This window comes from Eubalaena glacialis, chromosome 6, assembly GCF_028564815.1.
Source record: "Eubalaena glacialis isolate mEubGla1 chromosome 6, mEubGla1.1.hap2.+ XY, whole genome shotgun sequence".
Taxonomy (NCBI): Eukaryota; Metazoa; Chordata; class Mammalia; order Artiodactyla; family Balaenidae; genus Eubalaena; species Eubalaena glacialis.
In genome coordinates, this window is record NC_083721.1 from 8,288,377 (window position 1) to 8,306,327 (window position 17,951).

The following is a 17,951-nucleotide window of genomic DNA, read 5'->3' on the forward strand; positions in this document are numbered from 1 at the left end:
AGTCCTAATGTAATTTTTTTAAATCAGCCCTAACCTTTTTTTACTCAATGACACTTCTGGAAAGACACCTGCGACATCACAATACCTGCTCATTAGCTTCAGGTTCTTAAGAAACCCTTCGGCTTGCGACTCCATGGTCTGTAACTTATATACTTCCATCTCCTTCCAGTTTTCGAGCACAGATACCTACCATTAGATTCAAGAATGTAAGTATTTTAAAACTAAAACTATTTTAAGGTTGTTAAAACAAACACTCTAAACCACTTTCAAGTTTCTCCTTAAATCACCAGAACTTAATTATGTTATAATTTCTCTGAGGTGAACATGAATTAAAACTTTTGGATTTGAAAACAGAATAACAAGATGACAGTAAAATTATATACCTAAAATGATACTTTTCTCAGATGTGAAACTTTGCACATGGTTTACTGCTTAAGCCATATACAAGCACAGAGCTAGGCTACCTACATGTGTATACCTGGTGTGCATAATCTATGGTCCTGTTCATGGTGAGCAGAGGGCCAGGACCCTGCAGAACAACCCCAAGGCTGAACCCTACCTAATTTAAAGGCCTCAGAAACAGACTTGTGGTTGCCAAGGGAGAGGGAAGGGGGGGGATGTGGTGGGAGTTTGCGGTTAGCTGATGCAAACTATTATACATAGAATGGATAAACAACAAGGTCCTACTGTATAGCACAGGGAACTATATTCAGTATCCTGTGACAAACCATAATGGAAAAGAATATAAAAAAGAATGTGTATATATATATACATATGTATAACTGAATCACTGTGTTGTACAGCAGAAATTAACACAACATGGTAAATCAACTATACTTCAATAATAAATACATAAATAAATAAATAATTACAGAATAGCTGCATTAAAATAAAATATAAAATAAAATAAAATAAAAGCCTCAGAGAAGCTTTCATTTTATCAGAAAGGGCATCAAAAGGCTCTAGGGCATGTTTTTAAAACTTTAGACTCTCTGGCTCCCCGCACAAGCCAACTGGCCATTTTTGTAAAAGTCACTGCAGGAAATGTAGACCTGCCTTGTTTTAATCCAAGTGTCAGTAACCTTGACAGGGCCCACCAGGCAAACCTGCTTGCCAAATGGTGGTAAATGGGAACTGAATGACTTGGGAACAGAGATGCAGGCATAGTATCCACAAAGTAGAAGTACTTGGACTTTTTTTTCCTTCCTTTCTTTAGAAAAGCAGCTGCATAGCTGATATTTCACTGAAAGACTCATGTTTACAGACTGCATAAGCTAAGCTTTTCCTTACTTTCCTAGAATAATCATAGACACATACACTAATAAATAACATTTATTTCTCAATTAGAAAAACAAAGACAACCATATTTCAGGAACTAAATAAAATACAGCCAGAGGTCATTATTATTATTTTTGTCTCAGTAGTTTCTCAAATAGTATACTGACACTGGTATATATTCTTCTGCGGGGAGGAGAGTATATTCTTAATAAATGGATTATTTTCAAGTTCCTTTCCTAGCATTGGCAAATAGATTTTATGGTTGGCTACTTCATGGTACATCACTTGATTAAATATGATGAAGCCATTAAAAGTGTAGAGCACGGAAAATGATTGAATTATGTTAAATAAGCAGGTTATAAAATGTGGTGTACACTATGAGTACAGCTACGTAATAAATAAGCACAAAGGTAAAACATTTTAAAGCTACAGGCAAGGAGAGAGTGGCTGTTCCAGGGAGGTAGGATTATGGGTGAAAGGATATCCCTCAGCCTCCACACCTCCCAGCAATGCTGTCGTGCCTCATGTGTAATTAAACACAAAGTAAACAAATGATATCCTGCCATATCTGTCAGTCACCAAGTGTCCTGGACTCACCTCTGCATCCACAGCCCTTTGAAGACTCTCTTCATAATGCTCTTTCTCTTTCTTTATACACTCTTCTATTTTCATTTTCTCATTCATAAATGTCTTACTGCAAATATTAAAGAAAAAAAACTTATTGAAAAAAACTTAATCAGTGAGATCACAAAGGCTGAAGCCAGGTTAGCTTTTAAGTCATGCCACAAAAAGACTTACACAACATCTTCTAGAGAAACTTCTTGCCTAATATTTGACTATATAATGCAAGACTCACATGTGCTCTTTGCACTTTACAAATGATCGAAGGAAGATGTGAAATTAAAAGTGAGTATTGGTGGGACTGCTGAGAAACTCGTTCACCATTTTTATGAGGTTAGGTTAAGTCTAATCTGGCTACTGAGTCAGAAATTCTATTTTGACCCATATTACAAGGTAATAACCCAAAGGAAAAAAGTGATATGCACAAAGCTGTTCATGGCATTACATTTATAACAGCTTAAAAACAAAAACAAAAAACCCGGCACGGACTATGATGTAAATGGAAATATGTGTATGAAACAATACTAAATAAGAAAAGCAGAATACAACCGCTTACTACTGAATATACTGGTTACCAGTATGTACAAACACTTCTATTAATAAAGGTTAAAAGGAAACTTTTTATACGTTCATAATAAAAATTCTTTAATAAATCTTTAATTGTAGAGCAAGAAACTACCGTAATATAGTTTGTACTGTTATTTCAAGTAACAAAAGTTTTTAAAACACATTTTTAGTTTCAGGTTAATTCAAGGGAAAAGAAGAGTAATCTACAATGATAAATTCAGGACCTTTTTTACACCGACAATGTGAAACAAAAGGAGAAACATCATAAAATAAAAATACTTAAAGAATAAATTTATTTAAATATTAATTTAAATAATAAAATAGAAAGAGAAATTTTTAAAAAGAGAAACATAATTATTTAAAAGAAACAGACAAGTAAAAATATATTTGGATGTCTAAATATGTGTAGACTGTGCCTCCAGTATTAAAAGTATAATAAGATGTTAAAATAAATTTAAGCTTAATTTGCCTGATTTCAAAGGACTGGTCCAGAAGTAATTCACGTTCCTTTTCCTTTCCAGCATTTTCCTGGGTATACCTACAAAAGTATAATCACCAAATTTTAATTAATTTTCAAAGGTTTTTAAAAACACGATCTCACACAGTAAATTCCTATATCCATGCAAACATTTCTTGAATTCTTTACATTTATTTTTGTTTCATTTCTAGTATCTTCTAAATAGGCAAAGAATTTGGACCATTTTCCTTTTGGGAAAATTTCCTTCTACACCTGCAGGGCAGATCACCTTTTTCTTCACTCTAAGTCGCATGTCTGCAGCAAAGATCCCCTGTCTCAGTCCTCTGTCAGGAGCACCTCCAGGGGCTTCAACACGAGACAGCGGAGTAAGGTGTCAGATCATCATCAGTTTAACAGTGGTTCTCACTCAGAATGAAAACAGCCTTCTATTCTTTAAAACAGAACCTCAAGTCCAATTAAACACACACACACACACACACACACTCGCATGCACACAGTGGGACAATTCTTCCAAACAAAGTGTGTAAATCTTTGATACTTAAGCAATGTCCTGTAGCAGGTGGGTTCTGCCTCTTCTTGCACGCTCACCTATACACCTGTTTAGTCATCTCTACTTGCTAAAAAACCCACGTTTCCACTAAGAACCAGGTTAAATGCCATTTCACTTTTTTTTTTTTTTTTTGAAACACTTAAGAGTTGAAACTCTTTATTAGGTACAACTCTTATGATGTTCCTTTTCTGATAATCTTAAATATCCAGTCAATTGTAATCATCAAAGACATATTTGAAACGGCATGACTTGCATATAAGTATGAGTAGGCATGGTGCCAAGTTCAATAAATTGTGCTGTTATAAAACAACCACCTGACAGAAAGGAGACATGCCAGAAATAAGCCAAAAGCTGTCTACACATAAATTTCCTACTGTACTGAAATTCTTATTCTTGTGGCTGAATTCAAAACAAAAAGGTGCTTTGAACACATTAAGGAAAAGCATTATGAAATCTCAGATCTGACTTTTATTTTCTTCTCATTAATTCAATGCCTTAAAACCCGATTTCCAGTTTTATTTATTTTTTGAAACTCTTCTAAGATCATCAATGGCATCTCACAAAAAAGAGAAGAGGTGCCAGAAATCTGAAGAATACCATTTTTTCATTCCTGATTTTCAACAAAGAGCAGAATATGAGTTTTATAAAGCCAAACAGGTAAGGTAAGCCCACCACTGATTCTAGAAAAAATTCTAGAATCAATTATTTTACAGATATTAAGATAGCACAGGGAACTATATTCAATATCCTATGATAAATTATAATGGAAAAGAATATGAAAAAGAATGTATATATATGTATAACTGAATAACTGCTGTACAGTAGAAATTAACACATTGTAAATGAACTACAATAAATTTTTTTTTTTTTTTGGATGCTTTGTGTCTTCGTTGCTGCACGGGTTTTCTCCAGTTGTGGCGAGCATGGGCTACTCTTCGTTGTGGTGCGTGAGCTTCTCATTGCGGTGGCTTCTCTTGTTGCGGAGCATGGGCTCTAGAGTGCAGGCTCAGTAGTTGTGGTGCACAGGCTTAGTTTCTCTGCGGCATGGGAGATCTTCCCGGACCAGGGCTTGAACCCATGTCCCCCTTCATTCTGTGCCATGTTTCCACTAAGGTGAATGTACAAATGGATGACCTCTTGCCTCACTTCCTTAGTAGAATACTTGCACACGGCATTTCACACTCAGCGCAGAGCAGTCACAGCTTCACCTGGTCACTGAGGATCAGCCAATCACAGCTGTGGGAAGGCATCCACGATTCGAGTCCAAGCTCACTCTGCTCCCGCAGGACAGGCCAATAAATCAGGAGACGAGGTGCCGAAGCAAGGAATACGACTTTATTCCGAAAGCCGGCAGAACGAGAAGATGACAGACTAGTGTCTCCAAAAAACCATCTTCCATTTCACTTCTTTTACAGAATAGTTCCTCTAAGTTCTCAATACTGGGTAGCTTTTCATGGAATTTCTGCCTTCTTTCATAATTATCTCTGGCTTCTGCCACTGCACCTGCAACTTGCTCAAAACAACAAAATGTGGCAGAGGTGATGCTCTGACAGTTCTGGGTCTGAACCTTCAGAAGGGTAGGCAGCTTCCACTTCCGCACTCTTGGAAGCTCTTAGCCACCACATAAGAGGTCTGGCTACCATGATGGAGACCATATGGAGAGATCAAATAGACAGAAGAAGCCACATGGAGAGAGAGAAGGCTTGAAACTGCATAGGAAGAAAGAGGCCAAGTCACCCCAGCATCCCAGCTGAGCCCAGCCACAAGAGGAACCACTGACAAGACCAGCAGAAGAATGGTCCGGCCAAACAGCCCAGACTGCAAGAGCAGGATCAAATAAAAATTAATTTAAGCCACTAAGTTTCTGGTGTTTTGTTCAACAGTAGATAACAATTAAGCTGAGGAATCATATGACATATCACTGTTTAGGGAAAGAGGGGGTAGGAGGGATCACAGAGAATCTTGAAACAAACCTGGCCCATCTGACAATTGCCTGAATGTATTACCAAATCCTTCATATTACAGAACCAAATTTTAATAATTTAAAGATTCAGGATGGAAGTAATAAATAAAATGATCATCACAGAATCTTAGTGCTGGAAAGAACCTTAGATCTAGACAAGCCCCCTTATTTTACAATAAGGAAAAGGGGTTAAAGGTAATGTTCACAGTTAGAGGTGGTGTTCAGACTGGAAGTAGGTTCTTTGTTGATTTGCAGTCTTACCTTTATGTAATTTATCTGCAAACATGGTAGGTTTATAAAAAGTTTTAGGTGCAATAATTCCCCAACGGATGGTCTTTAAAATGAAATGAAAACAATACCTAAATTTTTCACTTTACTTGATATAGCTTGAAATTGAATATCAAAAATGAAGAATAACCCAAAATATACCCCAATAATACATAAAGAAGTAAAAATCATTGACTTTCAAGTGTTACTTACATTTCACTGGCATTTAAAACCTTTTTCATCTTCTTCTTCAGTCCCTTTAGTCTCTCTTGGATTTCTTTTTTCTCCTGTTCCCATTTTTTAATTTCCTTTTCCAAATCTTCGAGGAACCAATCTAATTCTGTCTTTGAGATCTAAAAACATTTTAGAAAGTACCTAAATAAATGGGAAGATATACTTTAAAAAAAAAAAGAGCCTGAAAGACTAGAATTGTGGTGGTGTGCCAGCTTGACCAGTGACTCCAGTTCCACAGAACACACACTCAGGAGCTGGCTGTATGTGCTACCCTGGCCAAGGCTGGGACATAAGGTTGCACAATGCACAGCCTCAGCCCTTAAACAAGGATGGAGAGACATGACAGACTCTCTGGTACTTGGGAAGGGCTTCTCAAAATCAGTGCTATCTGATCTCTGTCTTCAAAAATGGGTCTGTCACGTGGAGAATGGATTCCAAGTAGTGGCAACTGGTGAGGCAGAAGGTTGAAAGAGTAAGGCATGTCTGTGCAAAAAAGCAAGAGGTGCTACATGGCTGGAGGACGAGGTGGGTGTTCGGAAGTCAGGGCACGGAGAATGGCATCTGAGGCACCTTGGGTTAAAATGATCAAGGGCCTTGTAAGCCATGCTAAGGAGTGTGGACTTTATCCTGCAGAAAACAGGAAGCCAGTGAAGGCTCTTAAGCAGGGTTGTGAGGTGATGAGATTCTTATTTTAGAAAAATAACTGAAAGACAAAGAGGTAGACTCGGGGTAAGAGGGTACATGAAAGACGAGAACAGTGGCTTTCACATTTTCTTGACTTTCTCTGACACTTTCTCATTGTGACCCACAATAGCAAAAGCATTTTAATAATGATCTACAGCATATGTATATACATATATATGTATGCATGTATATACACATAAAACTGAAAAAAAAATTGCCCTCACCTTCTGAGATGTTTTCCGATATTTCTATTCTATTCTACTATTAAAAACAATTCTAGTCACCATCATTCAACTGACTTCATAGCCCATTATGAATTATAACCTTTAATGTTAAAGACTATATTAGAAGGTAAAATCTCACTGCAATAGCCCAGGTGAGAGACAATGAGGATGACAGTGGTAACTGTAGGGGTGATAAGAAGAAATAAAGGGAACTTTAGAAGACTAGAATGGGTAAGACCATGTGTCCGACTGGATATATGGTAAAGCAGAAGGTGACAGAGTTAAAGATAAGTTTCTACCTTGGATGAATAACTAAACAAAATTCCATTAACAAAAAAGGAGAATATGGAAGATGTACAGGAAAGAGGGAAATTAACCTAGATATGTATGTTTAAATAAATTTATGAGTAAACAATAAAATATATATAAGAACTTAATAATTTGACCCTGCAATCATTTTGATGGGACAGAGTAGAAATTTATAAGTGTTTGACAAAGACTACAAATCAAAGGGATAAAATTCTGAATTCAAACAGTCTTCCAACATAGCCACACAGAAAGGAATAACATATTTCCAAGTTTTGTTGATTTACACATCTTCTAACAGGCTATTCTAGAGTGGGTTAGCACACCATCAAGTCAGGTGTGTTCTGCTCCCCGAAGAACCTTTCCCAATATGGGAAACTCCAACCCCATTAATATACTACCATCCAAAAGTCCATTCACCAATTAATTAGTTGTAACTTGGAATGCATTTCCCCATAAAAAGCCATGTTAGAAACATCAGTTAAATAGCCAACACTTCTCTTCCAAGAAGCTCACAGTTACAGTGGTAAGCTGAATAAAACAAGGTCTACAGTGTTAAAGAAGGCAAGTTTCCGGACCATGAAGAGTCTATTTGACTGCAGAAGAAATAGTCTCAACCGGGGTTCTGGGAGCAGAGACATGCAGTGCTGGAAAGACGAGGAGGAAAGCTAAGACTCCCCTCTGAGACAGTTTTGAAGAAGACTCTCGTCTGTCTTCAGCAGCCTCCCGTCTTCCTTTTGGCAGTGGGTTCCGCCCTCTGGGGGCCCTTCCTCCCTCAACACCCTCAAGTTTCTCTGGACCCCTGACTTAAGCCCACTCCCAGCTGAGGGCCTGCCAACTCCCAGGCATACTTCCAAAATGTCCTTCCTCTCCTTCCCTTCCCATCCCTCACCCCGAGAGTGCCTGACTGCAGCACGGTGCTCAGGAGAACCACTTCAACTGGCCTGGAAGTATCCACACTTCACTCTTCAGCCTAAATGATTCTCTAATCTACAGGGAGTCTACACACGTTTTATTTGGCAAGTCCAGTACTTTTCGTTTGCTTTTTAAAATATAAATGTGTTATCTCTGCCTGGTCACAAAGGCCTTTGGTTTGCGATACCTGCCAGAATTTCAGGCAATATGACAAAGAGAAATGAAAAGCTGTTATCTTGATGCTCTGGACGGTTAGGTACAACACCAGTTGAGACAGCCTTCTTGGTCAGCTTTCTTACGCACGTGTTGCCTTTTGAAACTTCTTCTGAACCTACAAATTCTCTAAAAGTTTTATGTCATTTTTCAAGGTGTCATCTCTTCAATGCCAGCAGATATACAGGCGGTGCATATGCTTGTAAGATGCCAGCCACTGATAAATAAACATGCTCTAGACTAATATTTCTAACAATTACTATGTGAATCAGAATGGAGCAATACTTACAAGAGACTAAAAGGAGCACGTGTCAACTTTACTCTTTTCCAGTTTGAAATTCTACTAGTAACGACGACTGCTTAATGAAGTCCCAACTTCATTTCTGCTTAGGGAGCCTTTCATTTTCCACCTCTGACCAGGTTCCCTGTAGCCTGAACTTCCTGCTTAGGCTTAGAATGTGACCAGGTCACCGAGACATGGGCTCAGCTACAGACACTTGGAGCCTCCTCCTTCAGAAAAGACGGTGTGCCCTGAAGCCGAGTTACACAGACTCCCTGTGAAATACGGCTCTCTAGTCAAAAGAGGCATCAACTTACAAGGACATTTCTCCCTCATCAGCTTTCGACACCAAGGTTTCGGATGTTCCTGGGAAGCAGATTTGCTAACCAGTCCAGGTGCTTAATGACTTTAAAGTCCCGCCGCAGGAGTAGGGTTGACCTCAATGGCCTTGAGATGTGCAGGCCAACTGTTCTAAGGCAGCAGAGGTTCAACAGCTCAGGGACATTCCCTCCATCATGGGGACAGTTGAACTCACATTTTCCTTGCTGCAATCTTGCTGATCCTGAATGTGCTCAGTCATTACTGTGACGGAGGTGACCACCATGCCTACTAGGCTTACAAGATCCTGTATTCTACTACCATGACCAATGTCCATATGCACGCCTTGCTGCTGACGGCCAAGCCAAACTTGTTTCTTGCCTCTATTCTAAGCCAATGATTTCACCTAGGATTCAGCCCTTTGGCTGGGAGATGATGTACAACCTCAAGGTTATACTGGGACATAAGAACCTACTTGGCAACAAGTACCTAAAGCAGTTCAGGTATCAAAAGGCACAAAGTATTATAAACACACACACACACCCTTACAGCTCAGCCATGAAAAATGCTACATGAGTTCATCTGCCATTTGTACTCACCACCCTTTAATGACATAGCTGGCCTAGGGCAGCTATCATGAGCTTGTCTCTGACTACATGAAAAAGAATAATCTGAATGCTTTTCTTTGAAACATTAGAATAGGAGAAACAACAGGCTATATACAACTGCATCCTGTATTTGTACAGTTCACTGACATAATTATAAACACCTCTGAAAGTCTTTTTCTCAATTAGAGAGCATTTGGTTTTTATACCTCTTTTTTTAAACCTCAACTATGTTTTAAAATAAATATTTGAAGTGCCTTCAGTAATATATATAATTTAAAAAATACAAAATAAAAAAGAATGCTAAGTAAAGAAAACAGAATAAAAAGATAAGAATGAAAATATAAAAACAGAGCCAGAGTAATATAAAAACAAATGGCATGGGCTTCCCTGGTGGCGCAGTGGTTGAGAATCTGCCTGCCAATGCAGGGGACACAGGTTCGAGCCCTGGTCTGGGAGGATCCTACGTGCCGTGGAGCGGCTGGGCCCGTGAGCCACAACTACTGAGCCTGCGCGTCTGGAGCCTGTGCTCCGCAACAAGAGAGGCCGCGATAGTGAGAGGCCCGCGCACTGCGATGAAGAGTGGCCCCCACTTGCCGCAACTGGAGAAAAGCCCTCGCACAGAAACGAAGACCCAACACAGCCAAAAATAAATAAATAAATAAATAAAAGTGCTTTAAAAAAAAAAAAACAAATGGCATGAGGTCCTAACCATTCTTCAGAAACAGTATTAAAACTTTCTGGCAGTCGAAGTCAAATAAAAACAAGCCCACTGCACAAAGAAACCCAGGTAGTAAAAGCAGAGAGGAATTACTTCTCAGGGCCTCATAAAGAGGATGCTACATAAAAGTCCTGGAAGATCAGCACAGAGCCTGGCACTTAAGGAGCATCCAATAAATATTTGTCAAATGAAAGAATGGGTAATATCCTCAACTACATACTAGCAGTAAATAAAGCAACAATCTTCACAGAACGTCCAGGCCTGATGGCCTTTCATGTAGGCTGACAGAATATGAAGACACAATTCACTAAACCCAGTTCTTCAGGGGCCCAAGTACAACTGTTTGATAACATCGGCAGAGCTCCTAGTCTGTACACTGAGATCCAAAGATGGCTAAGAAACAGTCCTCACACAGAAGGGGACAGCGGCCCCTGCATCCAGCCCAGCGCCCGCACCAAGCAGGTACATGGAAACCCGGCCGCGGCCACGAGAGGGGAGCATCACGTCCATTTGGAGAGGATTCTCCATGGGCTCTGGAGCAAAGGTGACACAGGAGGAAGAAGGCAAAGCCAGTTGCTCCCCAGCAAACACACCCCCAGGGGTGTGTCCCTTATGTCCCCATCAGTGTCATCTTTCTGGTTCTGGTCCTGTCTGTCTCTTCCTAAATTTTTATGATTATTTAAATATTTACGTACAAGGTCTTCGATTTTGAAAGCCAATTCTAAACTTAAAAAAAAACTGACGTAAGACTCAATGCTGGGGGGTGGAGTCAAGGTGTCGTACTAGGAGGATGCGAATTCACGTCTCCTCACAACTAGGGCACCTACCAGGCACCGGTGGGGGACCACAGACACCTAGGGGACAGGAGGAACCCCCAGTGACCAGTTGTTTCAATTATAGTTTTATTTTTCCTAATATATTTTTTATCTTTCTAACTTTAAAAAAAAAAAAAAAAGAAACAGTCCTCACTTTCAGGGAGATCACAGTTTGGTGGGGGAAATATGCATAAAAGATAATTACTACACCATACACAAAAATTAACTCAAAATGGATCATAGGCCTAAGTGGAGAGAGCTAAAACTATAAAACTCTAGAATACAGGAGTAAATCTTGGTGCTTGGTGATCTTGGATTTGACAGTGGTTTCTCAGCTACGACATCAAAAGCATAAGCAACAAAAGAAAAAATAGAGAAAGCGGACTACACTGAAATTTAAAACTTGTGTGCTGCAAATGATACCATCAAGAAATTGAAAAGACAACCCACGGAACAGGAGATAGAAGAAATAAAGTTGCAAATATGGAAGATGGGAGAAAATATTTCTAAATCATATATTTGATAAGCAATTTGTACCTAGAATACATATATATGAAAACTCTTAATTCAATAATTAAAAAACAAATAATGAAATTAATAAATGGGCAAAGGATTAAAACAGACATTTCTCCAAATTTTCCAAAGATATAAAAATGGACGTTAAGCACATATAAGATGCTCAACACCATGAACCTTTAGGGAAATGCAAATCAAAACCACAATGAGAAACCACTTTATACCCATCAGAATAGCTAAAATCAAAAAGATAGATGATAATAAGCATTAGTGAGACCATGGAGAGACTGGATCCCTCATACACTGCTGGTGGGAATGTAAGATGGTGTAGCTGTTTTGGAACAGTATGGAACTTTCTCGAACTCTTAAATATGGAGTTAGCATACGACCCAGCAATTCCACTCCTAGGTACATACCCAAAAGAAATGAAAACATATGTCCACAGAAAAACTTGTACTCAGATGTTCATAGCAATATTATTCATGACAGTCAAAAACTGGAAAGAATCCAAATGTCCACCAACTGATGAATGGGTAAATAAAATGTGAACGGCATACAAAGGAGTATTATTCAGCAGTAAAAAGGAATGAAGCGCTGATACATGTTACACGGACGAATGTACATGGATGGACATTGAAAACATTAAGCTAGGTGAAAGAAGGCACTCACAAAAGACCACATAGAATATGACTCCATTTATATAAAATGCCCAGAACAGGCAAATCCACAGAGTAAATTAGTGGTTGCCTACAGCCGGGGGAGGGAGAGAGGAGAACAGGGAGTGACTGGTAGTGGTTACGAGATTTCTTTTTGGGGCGATAAAAATGTTCTAAACTTAAGATTGTGGTGATGGCTACAACAGCGTGCATATACTAAAAACACTGACTATATACTTTAAATGGGTGAATTTTATGGTATGTGAATTATATCTCAATAATGATGTTAACAAAATGATAATTACTGTATAATATAGTGTGAGGCACTCATTATCACCACTGCATTAATAAGGGCGTTTAACCAACCAAGCCTGAGCTGTCGTCAGTGACTGCTTCCTCAACAAAGTGATGCCTGAGTTGGACCCAAAGGGTGAGGAGGAGTGAGCCAGGCTTGGGCAGGAAGAAGGCCACTTGAAGCAGAAGGAACAGTGATGGGAAAACGTCCAGAAGTGAGCAAATCACATGACAAGCACTATCCATTACGTAAGGAAGAAGGCAGAAGATGGAGTTAGATACCAATCACAGAAGGTCTTTTAAGCTCTTGGTAATTACTGAGCGTTAGTGAATTACTGGTGTTAACCTACTGTGGCAGAGGGGTGGCATTCACAGCCCCATCCTTCACCCCTCCCCATATCTACACCCTTTCTCATGGGACCTTGGCGTTCCCTTCACTAAAGAGGCAGTCTCTCTCACTTTGTCACAGCTAGTAGGTCTGTGTCTTTATTCCCATCTTACCACTAGGTTCTTCATGACCTTTTTTTTTTTCTTCCTTAGATTCCATATATATGTGTTATCATACTGTATTTGTTTTTCTCTTTCTGACTTACTTCACTCTGGAGAGAGTGGCATGGACATATATACACTACCAAATGTAAAACAGATAGCTAGTGGGAAGCAACCGCATAGCACAGGGAGATCAGCTCGGTGCTTTGTGACCACCTAGAGGGGTGGGATAGGGAGGGTGGGAGGGAGGGAGATGCAAGAGGGAAGAGATATGGGAACATATGTATATGTATAACTGATTCACTTTGTTATAAAGCAGAAACTAACACACCACTGTAAAGCAATTATACTCCAATAAAGATGTTAAAAAAAAAAAATCTAAAAAAAAAAAGAGGCAGTCTCTTTTCCCCACCCCTTGAATCTGGGCTGGCTATGTGACTTGCTTCACCTGATGTGATATTAGCAGTGACTGTCCTCGCTTGCCCTTGTACTTACTGGAAGATGAAAGACACGTGGAGCAGATCTAGTTGCCCCTGTTGTCCCTGCTGAGGCCATTCTAGCACAGCCAAGAACAGCAGAGCCCTAGCTGACCCAAAGGTGAAACAGTCTAGCCAAGCCCAATCGGGATCAGCTAACCCACAGACTCACACATTTAATATTTATTGTTAAACATCACTGAGGTTTTTGTGGGTGGTTGTTACTCGGCATTATTATGGCGTCGATTAACTGACAGGCTGCTCATGAAATGCTGAGAAATGTTTTTCAACTGGTTGTGGAACTGACATTCTCTTAAGGGAGGACAAATGCAAGGTATTTGGAGCCTGACACTCACCACCTGTTCTCCTGCTTAGTACTGGTGTGACTTGGAGCAAGATGCATTAGCAAGTCTGGCCTCCTTTTTCCTTATCAGTAAAATGGAGAGAATATTATATACTATACTGTAACACTAGTACACTAGGATTGTTTTGAGATTAAATAAAATAATACATGTAAAATATTTACAACTCAGTATGGCACATAACATGAGCTCCATAAATGTTAGATTAAAAAAAATGCTGGTGCAACTAAGGAGCCCACCTGCCACAACTAAGACCCAGCACAACCGAATAAACAAATAACTAAATAAATAAATGTTAAAAAAAAAAGGCTGGGGACCTCCCTGGCAGTCCAGTGGTTAAGACTTCGCCTTCCAATGCAGGGGTTGCAGGTTTGATCCCTGGTTGGGGAGCTAAGATCCCACATGCCTCGTGGCCAAAAAACCCCAAAAAAACATAAAACAGAAGCGATATTGTAACAAATTCAATAAAGACTTTAAAAATGGCCCACATAAAAAAAAAATCTTAAAAAAAAAAACTAAAAAAGGCTGAACTTGGCAAGGGCAATAACTGAACAGGAGAACCCCACCTCTATGTAGATGTGAGCTGAGGAAGCTTTGGCAGGCAGGGGCCCAAGGTTCTGTTGAAACAGGACAAAGTTCCGAATTCTACTCCATAAATTATTCTGGGCCAAAATTATTTTGACTGTGTTTTAAGAGTCAGTGTCAACTAAATACCCATCTTAGCTATAAGCAAATCTCATTAAAGCACCTTAAGAACATATGACCTAGGAGAGATGGGGAGTGACTGCTTAATGGGCACAGGGCTTCTTTTTGGAGTGTTGAAAACGGTTCTGGAGTAGATGGTGGCAATGATTATACAACATGATGAATATACTGAAAACCGCTGAACTGTATACTTTATAGTGGTTAAAGGTGAATTTTACCTTAATAAAACAAGAAAGAACATATGCCCTCGAGCAATATGGCAACCAGTTATAACCTGCTGGTTGCAGGTGAGACGTACATTAAAAACAATAGGAGACTCTGGCTTTAGAATTGCTATTTTCCTCTGGCAGGGAATAGAGAATTGGCCCATCCCTAGCTCATGATAATCAAACTCCATCAGCTATATGCAATAGCTGGCCCAGATTTTTACTGATGCTTTGTAAACACTCAGCGCTTTTCAAGTGCTTTGTAAATAAGTGATTTTTCTCAAAGAGGGCATGACAGCATTCTGGGTGGGACAATTCTTCCTCCTTCTATACTTATCTCTGGCCATTCCCCACCCCTTTCCAACCACCCCTGTGAGTCCTCACAAAACTATGAAGTAGAGATTACATTATTAATGAGGAAACTGAGGGTCGAAGAGATTGAGTAAATTATTTTAGGTCACAAAGCTATTAAGTGGTGGTGCTGGGGTCACTAGTCAGGCAGTCTGACTCTTATTGCCCAAGTTTTTTTTTTTGTTTTTTGTTTTTTTATTTTTGGCCGCGTTGGGTCTTCGTTGTTGTGCATGGGCTTTCTCTAATTGCAGCGAGCAGGGGCTACTCTTAGCTGCCGTGCGCGGGCTTCTCATTGCGGGGCCTTCTCTTGTTGTGGAGCACGGGCTCTAGGCACGCGGGCTTCAGTAGTTGTGGCACGTGGGCTCAGTAGCTGTGGCTCGTGGGCTCAGTAGCTGTGGCTCGTGGGCTCTAGAGCACAGGCTCAGTAGTTGTGGCGCAAGGGCTTAGTTGCTCTGCTTGCCTGAGTTCTTAAACGTGATTTGCTACTGCTTGCCTCGCTCTTCTCTATAAGGGGGAAGGGCTGTTGTATCTAATATATCCAAATGTGGGATCAAGAACCTTAAGTAAGTATTAGTTCATAACCTCAGTGATCTAAGAGAGTCAAAGGCCAAGGGAAAGATCAACAAAAGCGGAAATTTCTTTTTACATTTATAAAAGATTTTCCACAAGTGAATTCTGAGTACCGTCATAATTAATAAAGAAGTGGCCACAACTAAACCTCATTTGCTCTTGTGCAGACAGCAACCTAAGGATCTCAGACGAGCAATTTATCCTGCTAGGAAATGGGTATACATTTTACATGGAAAGTCTAATAACCTAACTGGCCTGTAATTTGAGGGACTAAATAATGGCTCTTTTTAAAAAATGGACTGACTACTCTTAAGTACACCCACATGGAACCAGACCCAGAGCCTTAGCAAAGTTAAAAAGCAGGTCAAGAGCCCAAGCCCACCAGCCAAAGCTGCTGCTCTCTCACAGCCCTCCTCCTTGGGTGCTAATTTACTGTACATTTCTTGGTCAAGTGTACAAAGAAGCCTTGATGAGCTGCACAAATACAGGACCCAGTCAGACCAGCAGTTTATAAAGCTGGACAAGCCTCTGCCAGAAAGAAAGAAACCTCACTCACCAGATGCCCACCTAAAATTAAGTGGCTGAGTCTGCAAATCTGCCCTCAGCACTTAATCGGGTAAACACAGGCATTCCCGCACGGATTTATTAAAACTGAAAACTGAATTTTCCTGAGGCAATACAAAGTTTACAAAAATACTTTATTTTGTTAAGCCCCCCAAGTAGCTTATCCAAATTAGTGTTCTGTGAGCCACTGGGCAGGGCTTTACTTTTGCTCATTTTTCCCTCTTCGCAATCAAGAAGACTTCATTCAACTGGGCAACTGAGCAGAAAGGCTGGTTCCTTCCAATTCTTCTCATTCTTCAAATCTCCCCAGTCTCATCCCAAGTAAAAACATGTCCTAAGGAATGTTATAACAGTAACCTTTACATACCAACCCTTTTCTTCTGGGCATACTTAAATCTCAATAAATGAGTTTATTGATTAAGGTCCCACAGCTCATTTTCTTCTATTTAATATGTGACGTCAGCTATTGACTCAGACTTCTGGAACAAATTCTTCCTTTCTTAAATGGACTAACAGCCCTTTGTTACCTCTGTACAAAAGACCTCAGTTTTTACAAGCTGATTATAAAATGGGCAGAAGACCTGAAAAGATATTTTTCCAAAGAAAACATTAAGATGGCCAACAGGCACATGAAAAGATGCTCAAAATCACTCATCATGAGAGAAATACAAATCAAAACTACAATGAGATATCACCTCACACTTGTCAGAATGGCTGTCATCAAAAAGAACACAACAGGACTTCCCTGGTGGCACAGTGGTTAAGAATCCGCCTGCCAATTCAGAGGACACGGGTTTGATCCCTGGTCCGGGAAGATCTCACATGCCGTGGAGCAACTAAGCCTGTGCACCAAAACTACTGAAGCCCGCGCACCCTAGAGCCTGCGCGCTGCAACTACTGAAGCCCACGCTCTCTAGGGCCCACGTGCCACAACTACTGAACCCGCATGCTGCAACTACTGAAGCCCGTGTGCCTAGAGCCCGTGCTCTGCAACAAGAGAAGCCACCTCAATGAGAAGCCCATGCACCGCAATGAAGAGCAGTCCCCACTCGGCACAACTAGAGAAAGCTCACTTGCAGCAACCAAGACCCAATGCAGCCAAAAAAACATTTAAAAAGAGCACAATAAATGCTGGCAAGGATGTGGAGAAAAGGGAACCCTTGTACACTGTTGGTGGGAATGTAAATTGGTGCAGCCACTATGGAAAACAGAATGGAGGTTCTTCAGAAAACTAAAAATAGAGCTACCACATGATCCAGCAATTCCACTCCTCGGTATATATCCAAAGAACATAAAAACACTAATTCAAAAAGATATATGCACCCCAATAATCACAGCAGCACTATTTACAATAGCTAAGATACAGAAGCAACCTAAGTGTCCATCAACAGATGAATGGATAAAGAGATGTGGTATATATACACAATGGAATATTACTCAGCCATAAAAAAGAATGAAGTTCTGTCATTTGGAAGAACATGGATGGACCTAGAGGGTATTCTGCTAAGTGAAATAGATCAGACAGAGAAAGACAAGTACTCTATTTTATTGCTTATTTGTAGAATCTAAAGTATAAAACAAACGAATGAATATAACAAACCAGACTCACAGATAGAGAGAACAAATTAGTGGCTACCAGTGGGGAGAGGGAAGGGGGGAAGGGCATGACAGGGGTAGGGGGTTAAGAGACACAAACTACTATGTATAAAATAAATAAGCAGCA

At 40.0% G+C, this 17,951-nt stretch overlaps 1 protein-coding gene across 6 annotated transcripts in view; it reads right to left on the reverse strand.

Annotated features, from left to right (window-relative positions):
- TTC3 (tetratricopeptide repeat domain 3) overlaps positions 1-17,951 on the reverse strand; it is a 135,558-nt gene that overhangs the window by 15,840 nt on the left and 101,767 nt on the right. For all 6 annotated transcript variants that reach the window (XM_061193926.1, XM_061193930.1, XM_061193928.1 and 3 more), the window contains 4 exons: positions 5,938-6,077; positions 2,936-3,004; positions 1,876-1,972; positions 86-186 (listed from right to left, as the gene is read on the reverse strand). In XM_061193926.1, the coding sequence (XP_061049909.1) occupies positions 86-186; positions 1,876-1,972; positions 2,936-3,004; positions 5,938-6,077 (407 nt within the window). The remainder of the gene's footprint in view (positions 1-85; positions 187-1,875; positions 1,973-2,935; positions 3,005-5,937; positions 6,078-17,951) is intronic.